This window comes from Gracilinanus agilis, chromosome 6, assembly GCF_016433145.1.
Source record: "Gracilinanus agilis isolate LMUSP501 chromosome 6, AgileGrace, whole genome shotgun sequence".
In the NCBI taxonomy this organism is placed as follows: domain Eukaryota; kingdom Metazoa; phylum Chordata; class Mammalia; order Didelphimorphia; family Didelphidae; genus Gracilinanus; species Gracilinanus agilis.
This window is the reverse complement of record NC_058135.1, coordinates 296,275,645-296,300,887: the sequence shown is the minus strand read 5'-3', so window position 1 is coordinate 296,300,887 and position 25,243 is coordinate 296,275,645. Positions and strand designations below refer to the sequence as shown.

General features: G+C 59.1%; 1 protein-coding gene across 1 annotated transcript in view; it reads right to left on the bottom strand.

Annotated features, from left to right (window-relative positions):
- The window catches only part of OSBPL5 (oxysterol binding protein like 5), a 37,126-nt gene that overhangs the window by 3,405 nt on the left and 8,478 nt on the right, over nucleotides 1-25,243 (bottom strand). Inside the window, exons 7-19 of the mRNA XM_044680511.1 lie at nucleotides 24,238-24,409; nucleotides 22,764-22,980; nucleotides 21,689-21,873; nucleotides 18,321-18,402; nucleotides 17,127-17,225; nucleotides 15,936-16,032; nucleotides 12,531-12,629; nucleotides 12,081-12,178; nucleotides 11,432-11,521; nucleotides 11,009-11,145; nucleotides 9,984-10,169; nucleotides 8,801-8,936; nucleotides 1,045-1,171 (exon numbers count right to left, since the gene is read on the bottom strand). Coding sequence (XP_044536446.1) covers nucleotides 1,045-1,171; nucleotides 8,801-8,936; nucleotides 9,984-10,169; nucleotides 11,009-11,145; nucleotides 11,432-11,521; nucleotides 12,081-12,178; nucleotides 12,531-12,629; nucleotides 15,936-16,032; nucleotides 17,127-17,225; nucleotides 18,321-18,402; nucleotides 21,689-21,873; nucleotides 22,764-22,980; nucleotides 24,238-24,409 — 1,725 coding nt within the window. The remainder of the gene's footprint in view (nucleotides 1-1,044; nucleotides 1,172-8,800; nucleotides 8,937-9,983; nucleotides 10,170-11,008; nucleotides 11,146-11,431; nucleotides 11,522-12,080; nucleotides 12,179-12,530; nucleotides 12,630-15,935; nucleotides 16,033-17,126; nucleotides 17,226-18,320; nucleotides 18,403-21,688; nucleotides 21,874-22,763; nucleotides 22,981-24,237; nucleotides 24,410-25,243) is intronic.

Sequence of the window (25,243 nt, the reverse complement as noted above, 5' to 3'; positions counted from 1 at the left end):
ACGCCTGTGGGCCACATGAAATGTTCTGTCTCGCCTCCTGACATTATTCCTAATCTGATGAATACAACGAAACTTCGAAAGAGTTGCCTTAGAAACAGACTGACAGAGGAGCATTTCCTTTCCTTTGACCCCTCTTTAAAAAGTTTGCCCATCACTAAGCTAAGTGGTTTCCATCTTGTCTCTCCCATCAGAATGTAAGCATGAGATCAGCGCACAGTAGGGTCTTAATAAATGCTGCTTGTTGCTTAATGGAGGATGGGGAGGCGATTCCTTTTTGGACTCAGTGGGCCCTGCAGTCCCTTGTAGCTCCTGATTTCTCAGGAATAATACCAGTAGCCAACATTTCCATGGTGGCATGGGAAGGTTTGCAGAGCTCTTTCCATATATGAACTAATTATTCTGAGGACTTGGAGACAACCATGTTCTCAGGATTGCAAGATGACCAAGTGGTCTACTTGAACTTTGCACTTCCAGAGAAAACTGGCCCTTGGTGGTGTGAGTGCTGAGAAAGTCTGGAGTTTGGGAGGGATGACTTGGTTTGGCCAGTGACGCTCTGGGGGCAAAGTGGGGGAAGAACGAGCAGGAGGCTACTAATAGCCCCCTCTCTGGTCGTATGCTCTGGTGTTTTGCCCAGTGGAGGAAAAAGAGCTTTACGATGAACCGACTCTCCCATCTTCCAATGGGCAAACCAAGGCACAGTGGGGGAAATGACCCCCATAGGGAGACGGTGTTATTTTGGGCCTCCGGTTCCCTCCTTCTCAGGCGAGGCAGGGTTTCTTCATAGTAATAATAACAAACAACCACCAGCAGCCTTTCTTGAACAACGGCAAAGTGTTGGGCACTAGGCTGAGAAGTGCCAGAGCAGCCCCTGCCCTCAGGAACTCCCAGTCTAAAGGGGGAGATGCCATGGAAACCAGTGTGTGCAAACCAGCTGTGGTCAGAATGAACAGGAACTCACCGACAGGGATTGGGAAAGGCTTCCCGGAGAAGGTGGGAGGCAGCCAGGGCCTGGGGAGTCTGGAGAAAACCAGGCCGTGTCCTTACCTGCATCCCCTTCATCGTCGGACAGGTCCTGCACAGACTCTGGGGTGGAACAACTACTCTCCGTATTCTGGCTGTGGTTGGAGGGCTGGTCACTGGCTTTTCGGTGCCGGCAGTCTTTTCCCGACCTCTGTGTGGAAAGGCAGCAGTTATGGGAGTGACAACGACTGAGGTTTCAAGAGGCTTCAGATCGTGCATGGACTCGCTGGAGCCCCGGACCCTGCAAGGCAGGTCCCCCAAGGGAGCAGCCCCACAGCGTACTCCACTGCCTACGTGCCTAGAACCTTTGAGGGGCAGGGACGGGAGCCGGCCCACCAGCCAGCCCGCCGAGCGTAGCCTGGCTTTCGAAGCCCTCCCAGGAGGGCCGTGAGAAGAGAAGGAATCATGGAGACGAGGGGTGAGGGCCCAGATGTGCCCAAGCTTAACGTGCTTGGCCCAGGGCCTGGCACACAGCAGGGCGGAATAAAAGCTTGTTGCCTTCTCCTCCTCCTCCTCCCCCTGTGCCTTTGGACAGACTTTATTTGACTGAGCTTTCATGGATATAGATTGGGCCAGGTGGTTCCGAAAGGTACCCTGGAAGGCAGATTGGATGGACCGCTGGAGGAGGAGTGTCCTGTGGGTGTGAACGATGGCCGTCCACACCGCAGGGTTCCATCTGCATTATTAACATTTCATAAAGCAAACAATCGGCTCGAGTCAGCGTCCAGCAATGTTCAGGACCCAGATAGGCAAGGAATGAACAGTGAGGGGTGGCAAAAGGCAACAAGTTCTTCCTCTTGACGTTTTCTAAACCCTCACCTTGGGTCTTAGAATCGATACTAAGTATTGGCTCCAAGGCAGAAGAGTGGTCAGGGCTAGGCAATGGGGGTCAAGTGACTTGCCCAGGGTCACACAGCTGGGAAGGGTCTGAGGCCAGATTTGAACCCAGGACCTCTATCCACTGAGTCACTTAGCTGCCACTCTCTTCCTGTTTTTTAAGTTGAGCTGAGAAAGTCCCCCCTCTTCCTCCCCCCCCCACTTTAAGCTCTTCAATTGTTTTTTCTTTATGTGACTAGGATGAGGAGTATTCGACCGAATTCCACCTTTCTTGCAGCCTGGGATCCAAAGCTTCGTTTTTATTTTTAGTTAATGTATCTACCTTTCCTGCCTCAGTCTCTCTGCTGGTGTCTCGTATCGTCTCTAGCTACCCTTCAGACATCTGGAACTAGATGTTGGTTCTCACCCAACCTGTCCAAACCCTTCCCTCTTCCTGCTGAGGGCATCGCTATCCTTCCCCCATCCAATATGGCACCAAAGCCTGTGAGCTTCTCTTCACTGGCTCTGCCACCATGCTGGTGCAGGCCCTCGTCCCGCCTCTTGGATGATGGCAACAGCTGTCTCTGCTCAGGTTCACCTTCTGTTCAGCCACTAATGGGATTTTTCCAAAGCGCAGGCCCAGCCTGACCATGTCACCCCACTCCTACTCTTTCTCTCCGTGGCTCCATCGCCCCCATGATCAAAGACAAAATGCTCTGGCATTCAAGGCCCTTAGAAACCCAGCCCCTTCCTCCCTTTCTCTTCATGCTCAAGCATGTATTCTTCCATCTATGTCACTAGCCTCCTGGCTGTTCCATGAACAAGATGCTCCCTTGCTTGGCTCTGGGACATTTTCTCTGGCTATTTCCCACGCCTGGAATGCTCTGCCTCCTCTGCTAGGCTTCCTTTAAGTACAAACAAAATCCTCATCTCCTACTGGAAGCCTTCCCAAACCCCTCTTAACTGCAATAGCCTTTCCTCTGTTCATGACTTCTGATTTCTCCTGTGAATAATAGCTTAACAGGAAATATTGACTTGCTTGTTGTCTCTCCTCCTTAAACTGGAAGGAAGCTCCTTGTGGGCAGGGACTGTCTGTTGTTCTTTTTATATCGCCAGTACTTAGCACAGAGTCGGGCACACAGTAGGTACTTAATTAATGTTGGTGATCATACTGTTTGCTTGACTTTCCCATTCAACTTGATCAACCACATGGCTATTAACAGTAACTTGGAGAATCCTATGAATTTGAGAGTTGAAAACACACACACACACACGCACACGGACACGCACACACACACATGCCCCAAAAGAATTTGAGATAAAAATGCAGTAGGTTCCAGGATTGTGTCCCAAAGACATGAAGAACAAAGGCAAAGATGTACCCCAATAGCTATAGCACTGCTTTGTCTTAGTAAAGAACTCGAAACAAGTGGGGATGGCGCGGGGCACAGAGCCATGATGGTGGAGTCGAGGCAGCAACCTGGCTGACTTCTTCCCTCCAAAGAACTTTGAAATAATGCCTCAAATCCAATTTTGGAGTAGCAGAGCCAACAGAAGGTCTGGTGAGATGTTTTTCCAGCTGAAGACAATTTAGGGTATTGGTGAGGGAGGTCTGTGGCACCCAGGTGGAGTTTTGTTTGGAGCCCACACACGTGGCTTTGGGGGCTCAGCCCGGGGAGCATGAAGGGTTGGACAACTGGCCAGAAAGAGCCTGGGGGGATAGTTTGCTGGCACTGAATGCTGCGGGTGCTGATTGGCAACTCTACTGCCCAATGCAATTCTGGTGCTAGTCCTCCTGAAACACCTCATATCCTCCCACAGAGACAGATAGACGCAGAGAGACAGACAGAGAGACAGAGACAGAGAGAGAAACACAGAGAGTGAGAGAGAGAGAATGGGGGAGACAGAGAGAGAAGAGACAGAGGAGAGAGGGAGAGAGACAGAGGGACAGAGACACAGAGACAGAGAGACAAAGATAGGACACACAGAGGGATAGAGAGAGTGAAGAGAGATAATGGGGGGAGAGAGAGAGAGAGACAGAGAGAAGGTTAGGCTAGAACCTGGGGGTATATTGTTAATAGAAGTCAGAACAGAACATGGATGATGAGGAGATAATAGAAGATGGAGAAGGAACAGCCAGAGAGGTGGGAGGAGCAATGCCACGCAGTCAAGAGAACAGAGATTATCCAGAAGGAGAGGGCGGTCACCAATGCCAAGAGCTGAGAGAGGTCAAGAAGGATAAGCACTGAGGAAAGACCACTAGGATGGGCGATTGGCATCACTTGGTAAGCCCGGAGAGAGGGATTTCAGTTGAGTGACGAGCCTGCAAGGTAAAGGGCAAAGGGTGGAGGAGTGAGTGAGAGAGGACGACGGGGAGCAGAGGAGGCTTTTTCTAGGAATCTGGTCGAGCCCTTCGAGACACCCCCATGGCATATTTCCTGTGTATTCTTTCCTCAGCCCCAATCCAAGCCCCCATTGGAGGAGGACGTCACAGCTTCCCAGTTTTCTCTGAAGTTTTCTGAGACTTTTATACAGTTTTTTCTTCCTCTTTTTTTGTGGCTATTCGCTCCCTGAGGCTCCCCTCCAGCCATGCACCTCAGGATCTGATAACAATAAAAGTCCAAGTACCTGCATTCCTTTGTGAGTTCTGTTCCTCACTTCGAGGTAGAGGGTGCAAAGGCCATTTCTTCCATTTTGTGTCTAAGGAAACTGAGGCTCAGAGATTAAATGACTTGTCTGTGGCCACAGAGCTGGTTTCAACTCCACTGGCACATAATACTGTCTGGCTTTTTACTCGGAGAAGAGCTCCCTGGCCTTCATTCCCTCTCTATTGCTGTGTGTCCTGCCTGGGGAGACCTGGGTCTACTAGGACTATCAGTGATACGGGAATGGAGCACCAGCTTTCCCACCTCCCTGATTTGCTCAGAATATTTTCGCTCCTGGAATACTGTTTCTCTTTTTGTCTACAGCTTGGTGACACCTCTTCCAGGAAGTCTTCCTTAATTTCCCCAGCTGAATGATCTCTTCCTCAGAGTCGTAGGCCCTCGAGAGCTTTCTTCTCTTCAGCTGCTTCTGCCATCTTGTCTTGACCTGTTATGATTAGACCATGCTGACCTTTTGGAGATCCCAGCTGGCCTACATTCATGGGGAAGAAGGATAAGGATGAGCCAGAAAAGAAGTCCCAGCTACAGAAGGATCCCAGCTTCATGGTAGCCCCTTTCTGAGCTGATTGGACACAGCTCGCTCGCTCTCATGTCTCTGGGCTTTAGCTTCCAAACTGATCTACTTACTGTTGTCCAAACATGACATTTCATTGCCCACTGCCAAGTCTTTGTACAAGTTGTCCCTTGTGCCTGGCATTGCTTCCTTTTCTTCCTCATCTTCACCTCACCTCCACCTATGTCCCTCAAAGCTCATTTGAAGGGCCACTTCCTACTGGAAGTCCTCCTAGATTCCCCAACAATATATTAGTGTTCTCCCCTTCGACCTGAGGTTGCTTCACATGGACTTCTCTGGTGCCCTCCTGGTCAGAATGCACACTATTTGGGGGTGCAGACGGTTTCGCTTTTGTCTGTGTGTCTCTAGTGACTGGCACATAGTAGGTGCTTATTATGAAATACTTGCTGGAGTTCCTCGAACCTGTACCTTATTTCTCAGACTCTCCCATCTCAGAGAGCTACTCTTGGTTCATGTTTGTATCCTGGCTTTGGGACTCAGCAGCCGTGTGACCCAGCCAAGGAATCTAGCTTGTCTGAGCCTCGGTTTGTCCGTCTGTAAAGGAGATAACTTGTACTCTCCACCTCACATGGCTTCTGTGGGGAAAGAAGACGGGGACTGGGCCTGGGAATTTTTTGGTGGAGGGGGCTCCCAGATGAGGAAAGTCTCTCTACCAAGGCAGGTCAGCAATTCCTTTGTCACTTAAGCTTAGTGTCACCTGAGAGCAAGGAAAGGGTGGAACAGCCATTATGATCACAAGAGAGATTCGAACCCAGGTCTTTCCACTATACTCCTCTGCCTCTGCTATGAGAAGAGTGTTGTAGATCACAGAGCTGTTTAGAATTGAGTGGTGCCCCCCTCTCTCTCCTAAAGGTTGTAGAACTGAAGGATTCTATGAATATTTAAAGATGCCTTTACTTCTGCCAACCAATCTGGCCCGCTGACTAAAGAGCCTTAGAGTATACGACCTGTCACTTTGGTTTAAGGTGCCATCTGTGGCTGCAGGTCCAGTGTGTTTGGAACCATTTAATCATTGTCAATGGAAAGGAATCAGGCACGTGCCCAATGGTGTTCCTGGAAGAGATGAGGAATATGGCTCTGGCCACCTTCTTATCACCCAAGTGGGCATATTGCTCCTGGCACGGCTTGGCAAACCCTGCTCTCTCCTCTGGGCTTCCCTGGCACTCACTGTCTTCTAGACCCACAATCAGAGTGGGGAAGAGTCCTTGCGGATGGAGCTGTCTCTAGTTAAGCCTTTCTAACCCTACCCTCATCACAGGGTTGTTTTGAGGATCTAGTGAGACGACAAGTGGAAAGTGACAGACATATGCCAGCGGCTACTGTCGTTACTCCCGTCCTCACCGCCCTCTTTCTCTTCCTCTTCTTTATTTTGATGTCAGGACTGTTTTGGAGCGCAGCGTCCAGACCTTCCTACAAGGGCCTGCAGAGAATCACAGAGCCCCCATCATGGGCCCCGGGAGACCTCTTTGCCCCAGGCTGAGTGTAGAGTCTAAGTCCTGGTTCCTGAGCAGGGAGGATCCACTGGGGAAGGACAGAGCTCTGGCCAGCACCTCTGGACTCATGGATGCTGCAGAAACAGTGTGGTGGGTTTGGAGTCGGAAGCCTGCCCTCTGCTACCTCCCACCTGCCTGATCTTTGTCCACATCGATGGTGCTCCGACATGCCGGGCCCCTGTGGCTCAGAGCTGCCACGGTTCCTCCATTTCTGCGTCTTGGCATCCTCAGCACTGAGGTTGGCCTCGGAGGTGAAAAACAAGGAATCTGGTGCCCCCTCCGGGCCCTGAGCGTCAGGAAGGGTTCATTAGGGGTCTGTCCTTTGGCGGCCCGACCGGCCTGAATTCTACTTTCCTCGGGTCTTTGGGCTTAATTTGTAGACAGAAGGTCAAAGCCAGTGCCTTTCCCTGGGAGAGAGAGAGGATCACCTCCCATTTACATTGTATTTTGTATGTGGTTTGCTGCTTCTCCTCCCCATTAGACTGGAGGGGCAGGGACGATCCTGCCTTTCCTTGGCGCCCCAGGGCTTAGGTGAGTATCTGGTATATAGTAGGTGCTTAATAAGTGCCTCTGACTGACTGACAGGAAGACCAACCCTCGGTCACCAGCCAAAGTTCTTTCATTTAGACCGAGTTCAGACTAGTCTGAAGAGGGCTGGGATTCCTAGCTGCCTGTACCCCCATTTTGGTCCTGCAGCCCCAGCCCTGCCCAGCCCTGAGGGCCAGAGCATCGGTCACCCCATGACTGCCCTGCGGGAGTACCCCATCATGTCCTTGTCCCTTGGCAGGCTGACCCTCAGAGAGCAGGTGGCGGCGGCACGTGGCTAGCCTAGAAGTGCCTGCCAGAGCCTGACGACGGCTGGCCGGGTCTCGGCCCCTCGAGTGAATTCTGTCACGAGCCTCATGGGAGGAAGCCGGGCGGCTCCCTCATTGACCTCTTCGCCTTCATCTCTCTCTGCAGCTCTGGTCGGGCATCGGCAACTCCCGGCGATCGTTTTCCCGGGTGTCTCCGGGCATCCCACGGAGGCGGCGCCCAAAGGGAGCTCGTCGTCTGCCTCGCTGAAGGTCACCCCTCTGGTTTGTGGACGGATCCTCCACGCATGGAGGCGCCTGGGCTCCCACCCGAGGCCTCCCGCTCCGCCAGGCGCTTCCACGTCTGTCTCTTCTGTCCGCACGTCTGGTAGCCGCCCCGTTCTCTCCTCTCAGAGCCACAGCTTTGTCCGCGTCCTTCTGCCTGTGGGCTGCTCGGCCTCCTTCTTTGCTCCCTTCTCTTCCCCATCCTGGATGGGGCGGCCCCGGCCTCCTCGGTCGGCCGTTTGAGCCCCATCCACGGATGGACGGACGGATGGACGGACGGACGCCTCACCACGATTCCTCGAACGCGGCTTCCCGCGTCCTGGCTCGGCTCTTCTCTAGGGTCTAGCTGTGACCGGCGGAGGCAGGGCCGAGCCTGGGGTGGGGAAGACCCGAGTTCCGATTTGGCCTTAGACGCTTCCTAGCTGGCTGCCCCGAGCCAGTGACCTCGCCTCTGCCTGCCTCGTCTCCTCCGCTGTAAAAGGGGGGCCTCCGGGGGCTGAGAGGTCGACAGAGCTGCGTCCGCACAGCGCCAGGCCCCGGCAGCTGCGCTAGGGCCGCCCGTGCCCGCAGCCCGCTGACCGGCTCGCTGACCCGCCGGCCTCCTCCGGCCTCAGCCCGGGGCGTGGGGGCCGGGCGCGGGGATGGCTCGGCTGGACTGTGTGTGTCTAGAGTGGGGCTGAGGGTAAAGGAGGGGGACGGCGGAGGCAGGCAGAGAGCATTTTTCACGGCATTTCAGGGACGCCAGAAGAGAATGTTGGCGATCGCTGGGCCTCTGGGCCGGTATTCCAGCCTGCCTTTGCCCAATATCCTGGTGTGACCAGGAGGGTAATTTGGCAGAGTGGCCTTGGGACCAAGAGACGCGGGTTCAAGTCCCGCTTCTGGATTGGCTAGAACCTGGGCAAGCCGGCTTTCTTCCCTGGCCCTGTTTTCTCATCTGTGAAACGGAGACGTGCGCTCCATGCTGCTCCCTCCCAGGGCCTCTGGGAGGCCTGAAGGAGCGCCCGGAGCCCCCCACGGGCTGCTGCCGCCGCCCTCGGCCCCCCCAGCCCTTGTGGCTCCGCTGAGCGGCCGAGAAGGCGCTTCCCCGGCTCTGCCCCGTCCCTGCTCTTCGGCCGGTCACCCTGCGGGAGCGGCCGAGGCCGGGCGGGGGCGGCTCACCTTGTGCCGGGCCGCTTGGCTGCTGAACACGGCCGGGTGAGCGGTCAGCCTCAGAGGCGCGCGCCGTCCCATCGTCTGCAGTCTGCCGTCCTGCTCAAACTGGGCGATGTCCGATAAAGGGTCCCAAGGCCGGAGGCTGGAGGAGGGGAGGGAGGCCCGTGAGCCCGCCGGGCATCGCTGGCCACACGGCTCGCCTCCATCTCCCAGCCTCCAGCACGGAGCCTCCCCATGAACACGGCTCTGCGGCCGGGGGACGGCAGTCTGGCGGTGCCGTCCTGGGCCGGTTCCAGGGGGGCTGGCAGGTGGGGGCTGGCCCGAGCACGGACAAAAAAGGCTGGACTTAGGGGCTCCGGGCAGGATGACCTTGGAGCAGTCCCTGCACCTGTGGGTGGCTTTTTAAGCTGCCCCCTTCCGCCTTAAGAGTCAGGGCCACATACAGGTTCCAAGGCAGAAGGGCAGTCGGGGCTGGGCGGTGGGAGAAGTGACTTGCCCAGGGTCACCGAGCTGGGAAGCGTCAGAGGCCACATTTGAACCCAGGAGCTCCCACCTCCAGGCCTGGCTCTGCCCACCAGGCTGCCCCTCTGTGGGTCCTGGTCCCCCCCCACCCCCCGATGTCTCCTGGCTTCCCTTGAAGGTGAGCTGCGGGGCGGGCGAGGGGGAAGGCTCCGCGGCAGGGGGCAACAGCCAGCCAAGGATGGGCAGCGGCCGGCCAACAAAGGGCAACAGCCGGCCAACGAAGGGCAGCGGCCGGCCAAGGAGGGACAGCGGCTGGCCAGGGAGGGGCAACAGCCGGCCAAGGAGGGGCAGCGGCTGGCCAGGGAGGGGCAGCGGCCAGCCAAGGAGGAGCAGCGGCCGGCCAAGGAAGGGCAGCAGCCAGCCACAGGCCACCCTGGAAGGGTCCACAGGCCCAGAGGCTGCTCCCTCTGAGGGTCCTCTCTGGCGGGGACCCACGCGGCCCAGCTGGCCTTTCATGGGGGCTGAGAGGTGGCCACCCCCGTGGAGGCCCTGACCGGCGAGACGTCCTGGGGGTGGGCACGGAAGGCCTCTGTCTGGGGGCTCAGCTGGACTTCACGGCGCCTGGCAGTGACCTGCACCGGCCAGTCTCAGCAGAGGCTCTGGGCTCCCCGGGCCGTGGGACTGTGTGTGTGGGGGAGCCCCTCAGAGGAAGCCCCCCCAGACTCACTCCTCGTGTCTGTAGCGCCATTCGTGCGAGCCGGGGTCCTGCAGGAAGAGCCGCGGCTTCCAGTCGAGCAGGGCCTCCTGCCTCTCCCGGGCCCGTCGCCGCTGCTCCTCCTCCAGCACGAACTTCTCCTGCGTCGCCTTCAGCTGGTCGCCCTTGTTGATGGCGCTCGTCACGTGCTGCCACAGTCTGTGGGGACCAGGGCTGGCATCAGCCTCTGCGCCCGCCACAAGTGGGGCACTGGGGGGCCCTGGCTGGGGCCCCAATGGGGGGGGGGGAAGCCTGGCCAGGGCCACAAGCAGGGGGCTGGGGAGACCTGGCCTGGGGGGCCGGGCTGGGGCCACAGGAGGAGGCTGGGGGGGGCCTGGCCGGGGCCACAAACCCTAGGCTGGGGGCTGAGGGGGGCCCTGGCCATGGAGTGTCTGACCCAGGCTCTGGCCTCAGGCCCCCCCACTTGCTGGGTGAAGGGGGGCCAGTGTCTTTACTCTCTGGCCTCAGTCTCCCTCCAGGGCAGCTCATGGCCCCAGGGAGGCCCCTTGCTTATCCCAGGCCCTCCTGGCAGACTTGGGGCTCTCCCACGGCCCGGAGCAGCCCCGAGGCCCGGCGAGTCTGTGCAGGATAGGATGTGGCCCCCCAGCGCTGGCAGAACGTCCCCCAGTCCCGTCTTCCCTCCGGCCTCTCTCCTCCAGGCTGGAGGCTGCTCGTCTCCTCTCGTGCTTTTTCCCTCCGGCGCGGAGGATGGCCCGAGAGGGTGTCTGGGAGAAGCGTCCGGCGTTCTCAGCGTGGAGCGGACCTCGGGGGGCTGTGTAGGGCCAGGCCAGGCCACACATCCTGGCCGGAGAGGGGGCTCTGCCAGCTGGCGGTGGGGCCTCGGAGCCTGCCCTCGCAGGACCTGAGGAGGCCCCGGGCCCAGACCACACGGAAGGCTGGGCCGATCCCGGGCCGAGGCACTCTCTCGCCCCCGGACTCGGTGTTCCGGCCGGTGAAGCGGGGCCACAACCACTCGTCCCTCCCTCGGTGGCACCCACCTCTCCGACTCCAGCTCCGTTTGCTCCTCGAACAGCACGATGTGGCGCTTCAGCCTCTGCCTGCGGATCTCTGCCGTTGGGTTCCAGAAGACGTCAGGGCTGCTGTTCTTTGGGTCGCTGATGTACACCTCCCGGTCCTGCCCGGGGAGACCAAAGGTGGCACCTCCAGAAACTGGCCCGCCCGCCCCCCCGCCCTGCTCCCAGCCCAGGTGACAGCTCCTCTTTGGCCCAGAGGGCTGCGAGTGTGTGGGAGCCCCGGCACCCCCTCTTCTGCTCCCTCCTTGTCTCCCTGCCCACCCGCAGGGCCTGGCACCATTCTGGGCACCCGGTACAACCCCGCAAACCTAGCGTGGGTTCTGGTCAGTGTGAAGCGGAGCCAGCCGCCCGAGGGTGGGGGCTGCGGGGGAGGAGGGGGCTTCTCACCCAGTGTCCCTCGAGGCTGGCTACTACGTCTTCTCCCGACTTAATCTTGCCGGAGATTTGGTTAAGGCCGGAGCTGCCTCCGAAGAAGGGCTGTGGAGGACAGACGCCCTGCTTGACGCCGGAGCCCGGGGGGCCCAAGGGGGCCCTCCACAGCCTCCCCCCCACTCAGGCTGCCATCCTGGGGACTCTCGGGGGGTCGTCAGGGCCAATGGGCAGACAGGATGTGCTGAAGGCCAGATCAGGGGAGCAGGAAACTGGGAGGGAATGTGGGGGCCCTGCTGCCCCCCATCTTCCATGGGAGGGACGGGGGGGCCTCACTCTGGGCCATGAAGCTCCCAGGTACTTGGGGCAGACCTCAAACCAACTTCCTGACCCCACGGCCAGAGCTCCATCTGCAGGGCCTCCCCCTGCCCCCCACTTCTGACGCTTAGTCCCAGGCCTGCCCTGACTGACCGAGGGCCTCGGGCAGGTTCCCTCCATGGGCCTGGGCTCGCCTCTAACAGCCTTGTTCTGAGAGTCCTGCCTCAGGCCCTGCTCCAGGTCCAGGTGAGCCTAATTACTCATTGTCCAGGGGCAGCCTGTGAGCACCACGCAGGGGTCTCGTTCACAGGGGACAGAGCCTAACTGGGAGGTCGGGAGGGGCCCTTACTTTGAGCTTAAACTCCAGTTCTGCTTGGTAGTTGTTCTTCTCACACTCGATGGTCACCTTCCCCCCGAGCTCCATGGTCATGGTGCCGTACAGAATTCCTGCACAGAAGCCACACGGATGAGCTGGAACCGGGCCATCCCCCCCTTCTCCAGCCCTTCCTGAAGCTCGCTGGGTTTACGCCTGCCTTCCTAGTCCAGACTGTCTGCCCCCACTTTCTCATCTATAAAATGGGGCTCACACCCAGTGCTTGCACACTCATGGGATTCTCCATCACAGTAAATCCCCGGGCACACAGGACTAAGGGCTGGAAGGGACTGCAGAGGTCTCGGGGTGCGGACCAGAGTGGGGAGGGGGCAGAGTCAGAGTCAGGATCGGAACCCACATCCTTGCTCCCCCCTGGAGGGCAGTGGGACGGCCCAGAACCCCCGGGCCAGGGCTGAGCTCTCCTACCTTTGCAGTGTGCGTAGGGCATCGTGATTATGTATTCTTCGCCTCTGCTTAGGAATGTCAGCGTGGCTTTGCCCTCAAGTAAGGCAGAAAGAGAATTTCCTGTTGTCACAAGGAAAGAGAACGGTGATGAGACAGCTGGGCAGCCAGCCATGGACACAGCCAGCCAGCCACGGAAGTGGTCAGCCAGCCACAGATGTGGTCAGCCAGCCACGGACACAGTCAGCCAGCCACGGATGTGGTCAGTCAGCCACGGACACAGTCAGCCAGCCACGGATGTGGTCAGCTGACCCCTTGTCCCTCCTCTCCCCGCTCCAGAGTGGCCCTTCGCAAGCATTCTGTATTTTCTCAAGACACGAGAGAGCACAGGGTGACCCGAGAGCCGGCCAGCGTGGCCACGGCTTATTCTCATTCATCCTAAGAAGACTGGAGGACGCTGGAGCAGGAATCCTGGAGCGCGATCCTGTGAGACGCCGCCGCCATCCCTGCAATCAGCTGTACGGCAGACTTTGTTCTCCCGTCCCAGGGATCCAGGCAAGTTCGTGTCTACACGGGCCAGAGTTTGTGGAGCTTTCAGATAGACTTTGTTCTCATCATCGTACTCACTGGCCACTCAGGAATGCAAAGGTCTGTGGGAGACTCTGGGAAGCCATTCCTCCTTGGCTCGGGGCTGGATAAGGGGGCTGCTGAGGCTCCTTCTGTCTCTGAATTCGGCCTCTTTGTGTAGGGATGCCGGCATGTCCAGAGGGATGCCCGTGTGTCTGGAGGGAAGCCCGTGTATCCAGAGGGATGTCCACATGTCCAGAGGAATGTCTGTGTGTGAGGAGGGATGTCCACATATGCAGAAGGATGCCTGTGTGTCCAGAGGGATGCCCATAGGTGTGGAGGGACACCTGTGGTACCCTGGGCTTGTAGGAGCCCTCCTGGCACCTATGTGGCGTAAAAGGGAATTCTTGGTTCTCTTTGAGTTCTTGAGCTCACACTTGTGAAAGGGAATTCTTTATTCTCTTTGCCTAGATGAGTTAACACTTTGCTTAACAACCACTTTGAATCAACACAAGCTTGAACTAGGTGGAGGAGCTCGCAAACCATTTAGTGAATTCACACCCTACTTAGTGCTAGGTGAGAAGCCAGCAAGATTCTTGGGGAGCTCCATCTTTTTTCTAACTCAGTCAGAAACTGGGAATCCTTTCGATGAGTATTCGCCCCTCGAGAAGGTGTGAACTGGCCCCCACAAATGCTGCCCCCTGGGCAGTGCTAGGCTATTTGGAAGCTGTGATTGGCCCCCTCTGAAGAGGGGAGGGGGACAAGAAGCCACGATAAAAGGCCCTGAATTTCTGAGGCTGAGGATGGACTCCAGAAGAGAGTCACTCCAAGAAGGAAGTCAGCTTCAAGAAGGCCGGCTCAAAGAAGGAATCAGCCTCAGGAGTCCCCTTCGGCTCCAGTCATCGTCTTGACCTGCCTCCTGGAGGAAAGTTAGGCGAGTGGATGGCTGGCTTTCCCTTCCTGTCTTCTGGAGAGAGTTTAATTCCGATAGAAGGTTAACAAGTCCTGGCTGAGCCGAGCCCTGGAACAATTTAGTCAGCTAGGCTAATGTCTTCTCTACCCTTTTGTATTCCTCGGCTTTCACTCTTTCCACCTCTTTGGTAAATAAAAGATTTCTAATTTTCATATATTTAGCCAAACCATTCATTTTAACACTTACAGTGTTCCTGCCATAGGGATCTCCCCAGAGTCTTGCCAGTCTCACCTCAGGGGTTTTACATGGAAAAGGGGTCAGGAGACCCCAAACTGCCTCTGTGCACCCACTGAGCCACCCCCCTCTTAGAACAGCTACAAAGAGCATGGCTAGAACTTCACAGGCAGCAGCAATCGGAGGACGGCTAGATAAGGAGCAAGCGAAGGAGGAAGCCCGATCCAAGGGGGTTGATGGGGCCGGAGGTGGGAACGTGGCTCTGAATGAGCCATGGCCAGAGTCGGCTGAAGGAGCTGAGCCTGCTGGCCCGCCAGAAAGAAGCCTCAGCAGAGACTCGAGGAAGGAGGATTTTGCCATCTTCTGCTTGGGCCAGAGGACCCGACAAGGAGCTGCTACCGGCAGAAGCCCAGGAGAAGCCGGTCCAGGCCTGATGGGATACTCCAAATGGAAGTCTCTTGGGGGGCAGGGATCGCCCTCCTGGGGGTCAGGTGTCATATGGAGGGGCTCCTGGCTCAGCCAAGGAGGAGGACTGGACAGCACGGCTGGACTCGGCGCTTCCCTAGTCCCGGCTTGTCCTGTCCGGCCTCAGTTCCTGTGCCAGGAGGGGTCTGAATCCCTTTGGGTCTCGGAGTCGTGCTCTTCTCTGCTTCACACGATGGGACGGACTTTGCTGGTTCTCGAAATAATCCATCATCGGCAAATCCGGGCAGTTTAGTCTCGGGGGGCCAAGTGCCATGAGAAGCGCCTCAAAGGCAAAAGGAAGGGGAGGATCTACCGGACGGGCAGTCGGGGAGCCTCGTTCTCCCTGGGCTGCTCGGGGGGCGGCCTCGGACCCTCCTTCATCTGGGCGCCCTCCCCCAGGGCAAAGAGGAGCTCGAGGCGCCTGAGAGAGACGACTGAACTTTGTCTAATAGTGTCCGGCTCGCGGCGGCATTTCTTCTGGATGATTTTCTGTCCTGTTCCCTCAGCCCAGCCCGGCGGAAGAACTCTGGGTCTGGGATCGGGGGACCTGGGTTCGGGTCCGACCTCTGCCATTTCTCAACTGTGAGGCCCCGGACCTCAGTCTTCCCGCCTGTCTTCCAGCTCGCAGTGGTGTGAAATTCTCTGGACTCTGGTCTCAGGCAGGGCTCCCCGAGGGCCGGGCCGGATCGGTCCCTCTCTCAGGACCCAGAGCCGTACGGATGCTGGCTGAACGAAGGCAGAGAGGAGGGCGAGGTGACGTGGTGGGCCTGGCGCCGGCCTCAGCAGCTCCTCGGTGACCCCCCGGGCCACGCACCGTGCGGAGCAGCGACCTCTCGCTTCCCCTACGAGCATTTACTCCACCACCCGAGCTCTGCCGGCAAACGGGAGGCCCCGAAGCAGCCCCGCAGCCCCGGACACGGCCCACACCTTGTTTGTTCCACTTGAGCAGATGGGGGCGAGGGAGGCGTATGGCCGGCCTCTGCTCGGACCCCAGCCCTGGACCAGTTGAATCCTGGGGCTCCCTCTGCCACGTGTCCCATGCGGAGCTGCTCTGGACACATCCGGCGCTCCTCGAGGGCAGGCCTGCCTCCTCCCTGGGCTTCGCCTGGCGCCCCGCGGTCCCTGGTCAGGCATTTCTCGGGCCTCCTTTTGGGGTTTTCCTGGCCATCCCTTGGGCAGACGGTCAGGGCCCACTCTGTGACCGCTGGATGACCGACGGCTAGAAAGTCCCTCCCCGGCCCCCGACTTACCATAGAATTTAGATTTGGCCAGGATGCTCCCGGTGATGCAGAAGCCGTCCTTCCTATTGCTGACGTGGAAAGCAGACACGGGGGGATGGTGGGAGACCTGCGGGGCAGAGCAGCGATCAGGGTGCGAGGCCCTGCGGCCTGTCTCCCGGGAGCCCTGCCCTTCCCCTCCGTCAGGGCCAGGCGGGCGGCTCTCCTCTGACCTGCTCGCCCGCGCCTGCCCCTTCCGAGGCTCGGCAGATGTTCTCTGCCTCTGCGGCCACACCGGGGGCCTCCAGGGTCCCCGAGAGGCTTTGCCCCCTCCCACCTGTCCCCCCTCCCACCGGACGGACGGCATGCGAGGACGGAGATGCTGTCAGCCCTCAGCACCGTTTAACGGATGTGGCCGCAGCGGAATCCCCTTCGGCTAAGCCTTGGCATCTAAGTGCCCCCTGGAGGCCCTCCTGGAGGCACCACAAGGCCGGAGCACCCCAAAAGCTTCTGCTCCCAGACAAGGGGGGCAGTGAGGAGCCTGTGGGGTGGGGGGGGCCTCTCATCCCTCCTGCCTCGGCCTAGGCCTAGGGGCCTCTCCCTCCTTCCTGGCTGCTTCCTCAGGGCTCTGCCTGGACACTCCCTCAGGATGTCCATCCTTGAGCCTGACCCTAGACAGCTGGCTCGGCCACAGGACCATCCTGGGAGGGGTCGTGAGGAAGCAGGAGGAAAATGTGGTCACCGCCTGTCCTCTGAGCCATCACGGAGAAATCCAAGGGCCGGAGCCCATAGGTCAAGCCCGGAGGGCCACGAGCTTGGGGGGCCACGAGCTTGGGGGGGAGCATGAGCTTGGGGGACACTGTCCCTGGGATAAGCGGGAGAGGCGGTGGCCCCTGGCACCAGTTCAGGGCATCCGGGTGGAACAGAATCAGAGGTCCATCTCCCTCAGGAAAAGAAACCTCAGTTTCTGTCAGCCTGGGCCTGGCCCTGAGGCAGAGGTCTGCTGGCTGGAGAGACCCCTCAGGGGGGGGATGACTGTTCTGTGCTCGGACAGATGCCACAAAGGGAGCAGGAGGGCCCCGCGGGCACTGCCCAGCTATGGCGCGAGGGAGGGGGCATCTCCTCTGGGGTGACTCGTCCTTCGGCTGGGCTTTGGGGGAGGGGCCCTGCTTCGGGCTCTTCCCTTCCAGGCCGGGGTGCTGGGGCGGGCACGGGGGCACCTGCCTGTTCGGCGATGTAGAAGGTGTGGCTGTTGGTCTGTGGGTGATACCAGCAGCAGCGGAAGGTCTCTCCTAGGATGGGATTGTAGGGCTTCTTGATTCCCTGGAAGACCAAGAGGAAGCGGCTTCAGAGGCTGCAGCTGGAGCGGCCCCCCTCACCCAGGGGCTCTGGGGTGCCCCACTGCCCGCTGCAGGAGACGGCCGGGAAGCCCGAGCCTCTCCCCGCTGGTCGGTGCGTCCGCTTTTTGGAGGAAGGCGAAGGGCGCTCGGACCATGGAGTTTAAGGCTCGGAGGGGCAGGGCTGCGGCCCCCGCACCTCTCCTTTGTCCGGGGGGGCCTTGGGCGTTTATGAGCCACTTTCTCCCCGGCCACCCTGACTCACAAGCGCGTTATTCCCATTTTGCAGATGAGGAAGCCGAGGCTCAGAGAGGGACTTGGCCAAGGCCGCAGAGCTGATGTGGGACAGAGCTGAGGGAGCGGAGCCTTAGTCCACTTCTCTTTCCCCCACAGCTGGCTCTCCCCTCAGTCTCTCCATGGCTGGGGGCACCCCCCCCCCTTGGATCCCAATTCAAGACTCTCCTCTCTGGGCCGGGAGCCTGGCCCCAGGCAATGGTCACTGCTAGATCTTAAGGAACCCCACATCCGTTGGCTTTCCTTTGTCACTGAGCTCTTGTAACGTCTTCCTTCGGGGAGGCAGCGTGGCCCAAAGGAAAGAGGCTGGACTAGAACCCGGAGGTCTGGCTTTGAGTGCCCACGAGCTCTGTGATCTTGGGAAAGTCACAGTTCTGTGCCTCAGTTTCTCCATGGCCATCCCTTGGGGACTGTTCTGGAGGGGAGGGGGGGAAGGCCAACGAGGCACCGGCCTTTCCGATCGTATGTCGGCTGTGGCCGCCATACTGATCTTTGGGGTGGGAGGTGTCGAGGTCCAGTTTGGAATGTCCCCTGCAGGGGACGGGAAGAGGGCGGGGGGTCACCCCGAGCCTCAGGGCTCTCTGAGTGGTTTAAGGCTTCCTAATGAGGGGTCACCTATCTGGAAAATGGGGTAGTGGAGGCACTCTGAGGGAGAGGCCAGGCTCTGTGGCTCACGGGGTGACCTGAGGGGGCTGAGGGGGCTGAGGGGGGCCGGGCCGAGCCCTGCCCTGCTGGTCTTGGGGCCCTGCAAGTCCTGGGGCCCTGCGAGTCCTGGGGCCCTTCTTACCTTTGGTTTCTTGTAGAAGCCGGACAGATACCACCTCACGACTTGCTTCATACGACTGAAGGGATCTTCTTCCAGGACGGCTCTGGCGGGAGAGGCAGAGGAAGAGCCTTACGGAAGGGCTACGGGGGCTCAGGCGGGGTTTCGCCTCCCAGGACCCCCCTGCAGAAGGGACCGCAGACGCCCCCCAGACGGTGCTGGCCCGTCCCGTAGACATGTAAGCAGGCGGCTTGGGCTGCTGCGAGGATGCCAGGCCCCAAAGGGGATGGGATGGGGCCACCGAACCAGACAGGATCAGCTCAGAAAACTGTCTGTTGACCAGCTCCAGGCTCTGCTCTGGTTTCGTTTATTTTGTGAAACATTTCCCGGTTTGGGCAGCCCTCGGAGTGCGCCTTTGGCAGAGGGGAATAACGCTTGGGTGTGGTGGACTACTAGATTTGGACTTAGGATGTCCTGCATTCAAATCCCACCTCGGCTATTTGCCAGCTGGACCCTGGGCACAACACACCGACGCGGCACGCCTCTCGTTTCCTCCTTAGTAAAAGGAGGGCTTTGGGCCTGCGGCCCCCAGGGAGGGCCCTCCTGTGCCTAAAGCTTTGCTCCTCTGCTCTGCTGGGGGGCGATGAGGGGATGCTTGGAGAGGCGGGCCCTGTGAGAGACAGAGCCAGGGCCGCCTGGGGGAGCAGACGGGGCAGAGCGCGCTCCTCGGAGAGTATCTCCAGATCGGTGGCATGCACGCTGACTGAGCACCTGAAGGAAGTGGGGTGCTGCTGTGGAGCAGAGAGGGCTGCCCAGTGGAGGAGGGATTACTCTCCTGTTCGGCCTCAGACCGGGGAGAGCTTGGAACAATGAGGAAGGGGAAGCTGCTGAAGAGCTAACGAGAGCCAGCCTAGAGACAGGAGGTCCTGGGCTCAAATCTAGCCTGGGTGACCCTAGACAAGTCCTTTTACCTCTGTGGCCTGGCCCTCACTGTTCTTGTGCCTTGGAACCAATACACGGTATCGATTCTAAGATGGAAGGTGAGGGCTGGGCTGCCTCTCTGAGAATCTCTGAGGGCTGGGTGGACACTGAGGAGATGCAGAGCCGAGGGGCTCAGCGTTGAGTTCAGGCGGCCTTTGAGTCTGAATTCTCTGGCTCCAAGATCTGTGGTGGAGCACAGACCCCGCCGGTGCCTGCCTTCTGCACTGACAGCCAACAGCTCCCGACTGCTCTTGGGGACAGCCGTGCACCGAGCTCCTAACCTGGCTAATTGTGTCCTCCTTTAGCCTCCATCTTTCTATCCTTCCCGCCAGGGTGATGTGAGGGAGCTCATGAACACTTTGCTGAAATCTTGGTGAGCCACGTCTACACTCTTCCCTGACTCTACTGGCCGGTAACCCTGTGAACCTACCAAATGAGAGCTCTGAAAGTCCTTGTTTCTGAGAAAGCCACACTTCCGGGCTCTTGGGGACTTATGCTTCCTTTTCTGGCTCTGCCCTTTGAGGGCACGCTGTGGCTTTTTGCCAGCCATCAGTGTAGAATCTCTCCAGCCTGTAGTTTGCAGGCAATCATCTCGGGATAATTGGGAAACTGATTCCAGGTCCATAGGAGGATGGCCTTTATCTGAGCTGTCCAACAATAGGCTCAGGAGGCTAATGAGCTCCTCGTTATTGAAAGTCTGCCAGCGGGGGCTGGAGGACCCCCTGTCAGCAAAGGCACAGAGAGGCCAGAACCTCAGAACTGGACGAGAGCTCACAGCCCACTGAGCCTAACTGGGACTTGAGAAAAGATTCCATGTGCCCCCAGGAAGTGCTCAGGCCACAACAGGTGGGCTAGATGATGGCAAAGGATCTTTGCTGCTGAGACTCTCTGTTTTCTTCAAAACCGTGTGGGATGGAGCCCAGCAGAGGGACCTCCCTCCCCTGTCTGGCATAAGGGGGCGGCTCACAGGCGGTGGGCACTTAGTCTCTAAGGTCTCTAAGAGGTTCGCCATCATGGCCCTAGATGATTAAGAAATGTTTGTTTTCTGATGAGATTGAATTGAACCTTCCAGAGAGATCCAATTTCTCTTACCTGCTGTGGCTCCCTATTGCCTCTGGCCTCTCGAGCCCTTGGTGACCTGGCCCCTCCTCCCACCCGGAACCCCTCCATGTACTCTGGGATCTGATGGCACCGGCCCCCTGGCTGGGCCTCATAGGCTCTCCCATCTCTCATCTCAGGAGGGTTGAGGTCGGTTCTTTATCAGAGGTGGGCAGTTTGGGTGCTCACCCAGGGCCATGTCCTTTAAACGCTTAGTGCCCCAAACTGTGGAGCCATCGAAACAACAAGGTCCAGTCCCTCGAGAATGGCCAGGCGGCTCAGTGACCTGTGCCAAGGGGCTTCAGGGGCAGATACACTGCCACCACCAAGTCAGAGAAGAGAGAAGGGAGACCTCCCCCCGCCCAGGGCTGGCAAAGGATTCTTTCTTGGCCAGTGGCCGTCGGTGGCCTCCTCGCTCCTCAAATCTCCTCCCTGGCTGCTGGCCCTTCTCTTCATCAGCCCAACTCAAACAACAGACCCTCAGTGCCCTCCGGCCTCCACCCAGTGGCTGGACGAGCGCTGTTTCCCGTTTTCCTGCTTGCCTTCACCCTGCCTCAGTGGTCTCTGAATGACGGATGCCAGAACCAATCCCCATTCCTCAAGCCCCCAGTTTGGGATCCTGGCCCCCTGGGTTGGGGTGTGAGCCTCAGCCCCCACTGCTCGGCCAGCGCGCCACCCTCCAGAGCCCAGGAGTTCTAGAACCTGACCCCCAAGTTTCCACTCTTAAAGGCCAGACCCCCAAACCCTCAACCCTCCCAGACGATCCCTCAGAAGGCTAGAGAGGGGTCAGACTCCTCCTCACCTTCAACGAAACAGGGCAGGGGCTCCCCTCATTGGAGGCTGCAACACTTAAGCACGTGGGCCCCCCCCTCCTGCATAAGGACCCCCTGAAAAGCTAGCTCAGCTCAAGGTAGCTCCCGGGTCACCACGGAGTTGAGGCCATCCCTCACAAGCCCCCCCAAGACACGCGTGTCTACTTTTGTTAATTAGCCGGAAGACCATCGCTGGTTCGAAGAACAGTAGCCACAGGAAAGCCTGACCCCCCCCATCCTGGGGGACCCCTGCACCCCAAACGCCCTCCCTGTGGATACCTTCCGCGAACTCTTTGTGCAAACAAACCGGCCCACTTGTGGTTGCCCAAATGCAACGTGCCAGCTTTCATCTTTGGCATTCCCAAGCCCGCGCACCCCGTGCCAGCCGCCTCAGCCCCCCCAGGACCCTCGGCTCCTCCCTTCGAGGCTCGGCCCACGTAGTCCTCGAGGCTCAAACACAGGTTCCTTGTGGCCGTGCCTGGGCGCCGCTCGGGCACTTACTGGGACAGCAGGTCTGCGTGGTAGTAGTAATCGGAGAGCTTGTTCAGGAAGGAGCGGGGCTCCAGGATGAAGGTGGGCAGCACCACTCGAGACAGGTCCATCCCCGGCCGCAGCTGCTTCAGGAGGATCCAGATCAGGCTCTTGTTTTCGTCCGACACGGTCTCGGTCTGGGACGATTCTCCCGTCTGCGGAGAGAAGCCACAGGGACGGGCTCGGGAGGGGTTCACGAGTCGCTCGGGGCAGTCTGGCCGCTAAGGCCGGCCAGAGCCCAGGCTCGCCGCTCCCTCTCCATCTCCTCGAAGGGCCAGCCTCGCCTGCTCCAGGAAGCCTTTCCTGTCTCCCCGGAGGGTGTTTGCCTGATACCGTGGTCCGGCCGCCCTCCTAGCAGCCACTCTAGGATCGGCCATGACCCTTCACCCCCCTCGGCCAGCCCTCACCGGAAGGTGAAGTTTAAAGACTAAAAGAGGGCGAGGGCAGACGCCGGACCGAAGGGAGAGCTCGGGGGCTTTGTGCCCTCTGACGGCGACAGAGAAGGGACCAGAGGGAGCTCCTGGGGTTTGGGGGGGAGGTGGGGGTCCAGCTGTCTCCTGCTCTGACCGAGCAGCTTCTACGGGATGGCGGCGTCTCAGGGGAGAGGCGAGAAGGGCGGAAGGGGGCTCCCTCATTTCTGGGTGATCCCCCAGGAAGAGTCAGGAAAAGATTCACCCGGGCTTTGCCTCTGCCCATGGAGGCGGCCAGGCTGGGCCACGAGGGACACGGGCTGTGTGCCCCGGGGCAGATCATGTCACTTCTCCTAGCCTCGGTTTGCTCGTCTGTAAAATGGGGATGATCGCAGGACCTCCCTCCCTCCAGAGCTGGGCTCCACCTTTGCAAGCTGTCAGGCCGCTGGGGAAGGGACGGGATGTGTGAGGAGGCTGCAGAGGAGCCTGGAGACCAGGGAGGCCGGCCCTGAAGGCAGCCCGAGGGCTCCTGGCCTGTGCAGGCCCCTCACTTCATGCCCTGCCTTTCCGGCCTCTGAGCGGGGCTCCCCCTCCCAGAGCTGTTTTGGGCCCCCCGTTCCCGGCCTCGCTCCTACCTCCCCAAACTCTTCGTAGATTTGCTCGATGTACGTCGTGCCCTTCTTCTCCTGGCCGAGCTCGCCGGGGGTCTCGGACTGGTCGCTCTCGCTGTCGTTGGTCTTGCGGCTGTTGTCCCGGGTGTCGTTCTCCGACTCCTCGATGGTGTCTTTCTCCGACCTGTCTGAGAAGGCGTCGTGCTCCAGCTGATGGTTCTCCAGGGAGCCCTCGTTCAGGCTGCAACACACAGGGAGGCCCGCTGGAGCCGGGCATCGGCCGAGCCGCCCACCCGCCGCAGGGGCTGCCCACGGGCTGGGGGACGGCGCCCTCTGCTCTGCCCTGCACTCGGGAAGAACCAAAGGTGAGGCGGAGGGGACGGGCGGCTATAAAAGCCATCCAGGCACCCCCTGAGCCGGGGAGCCCAGCGCAGCCTTGGCAGGGACGGAGGGAGGAGAAACGCAGCGGAAAGAGAGAAGCCCTCCCCCTCCACAGCCATTCCGGGTGGCATGGCGGATCTGAGTTCAGATCCTGCCTCGGCCCCCAGCTGGGGGACCCGGCCATCGCTCCCCTAGCCCTGGGGTGTTCACGTGTGGAACTTCTCGTCCAGCTCTAAACCTGGGACGCTGCGATGTTCCCCTCCTCCATGCCCCTCTGCCACCGTTCACACTGGCCTCGTCCTTCGAGGCTCAGCTCCCGCTCAGTAAAAACTCATGGAGCTGAGCTAACTGGAGCTCTGCGGACTTTGGGATGGGCTCGACGTTTGGGGACTAAATGAATGACGGGACCAGTGACTGATCCCTCTTCTGACTCGTCCTGGCCACGGGTAAGCCTGGACAGCTCGCTTCCTCTCTCTGGGGCTCCCTGACCTCCTCTGCCCCACAGGAGGCTCGGACTGGACCTTCAGGACCAGAATTTCAGCTCTAAGGCTTCCCAAGCGGGCGGGATCTCACTGAAGCCAAACGACGGCTCGGTGAGGAATTACTTCTGTGCGACGCGTGAGGCACCCGAGGTTCAGAGAGGGCGAGGGATAGGGCCGGCGTCACACAGCCAGCAAAGGTCAGAGCCTGGAGCCCAGCGCGCCCGGGGTGCCCTCTCTAAGATGATCTCTAATGCACCTATCAGACTAGGCTTCCGGAGGCCCACGGCTGAGCTTCCTGCACCCCCAAAGTGGGATTCTAAGTGGAGGCTGTCCCATGTGCCAGGAGGGAGAGCAGGACAGGATGGGGAGGCAAGAAAAGAGGGAACCTACTCTGTGGACACTGGAACCCACGACCAAACCCATGAGGGCACCCCCTGTGCATTTAACTAGGATTACAGTGGTGAGAATTTGACTCTCAAGCTTTGTTCGGAGGGGCACTGCTTGGGTAAACTGAGGCACAAAGGCTGGCAGAGAGGGGAGAGAGGACAGGTGGGCATCAGCCCTCTGTGCCCCCCTGAGAAGTCCTGTCCTGCCCCGCCCCAGCTCCTCTCTGCCCTGCCTGGCCCACGGCTTACTGGAAGAGATCCTGGTCTGAGATGGTACCACCGTGCAGCAGCCCATCCAGGGGCATATGGAGAGAGTCCAGTTGGCCAGCCAGTTCTCCGTCCTTCCCCTGTTTGGAGGTGCTGAGCCGGAAGAGGCTCGAGCAGCGCAGAGCCAGCTCCAAGGCATCGAGCCAGCAGCGGCCTGTGCAGGGAGAAACAAGAAGGGGGGCTCACGTTCCTGCCCCGCCGGAAGGAAAACGTTTCCCTCATCTCTGTGGCGAACGTCTCTGCCGAGGGTCCGAGATACGGAGGCGACTGACCGAATCCTGAAGACCCCTCAGAGAGGAGCCAGCAGGACTCGAGAGCAGAATTCCCATCCGCAGCTCCTCGGAAGACCACCAACGCGGAAGAGCCAGATGGACCCAGTCCTGAGGCTACACCCAGCCGGCCCACTGGCAAAGATGACCCCCAAAGGGAAGGGTCATGGGGAAAGGTGGGCTGCTACGCCACTGCTGGTGGACTCCAGTTTGGAATTCTGGGAAGAAAATTATTCAAATGCTTTTCTTAAAATCTCATTGACCCAGAAATGCCGCCGTTGGGTGCCTGCCCCAAAGAGGTCGGTGATGAAAAGAAAGGTGGCGAAGACCCCCAAATATGGCCAGCGGCCCCTTGTGGGGGGCAAAGACCTGGAGACCACGTGGCTGGGAAATGGTTGAATCCGTCATGGGGCGTGCATGGCGGCGCGCTGATTAATCAAACGGCGTTGGGGAATGCAAGTGATGTGGGAGCAGAAGAGAACGTTCCGATCCGATTTAAGAAAAAGCACGCCGAGGGCCGCCTTCGCCCAGTGCCTGTTCCTCTAACGCTGCTAGCAAAGTAACGCTCAGCGAATGTCTTCTCACACAGGAAGCAAACACAAATAAAGCACTTTTCTTGCAGGAAGGAAGGAAGGAAGGAAGGAAGGAAGGAAGGAAGGAAGGAAGGAAGGAAGGAAGGAAGGAAGGAAGGAAGGAAGGAAGGAAGGAAGGAAGGGGGA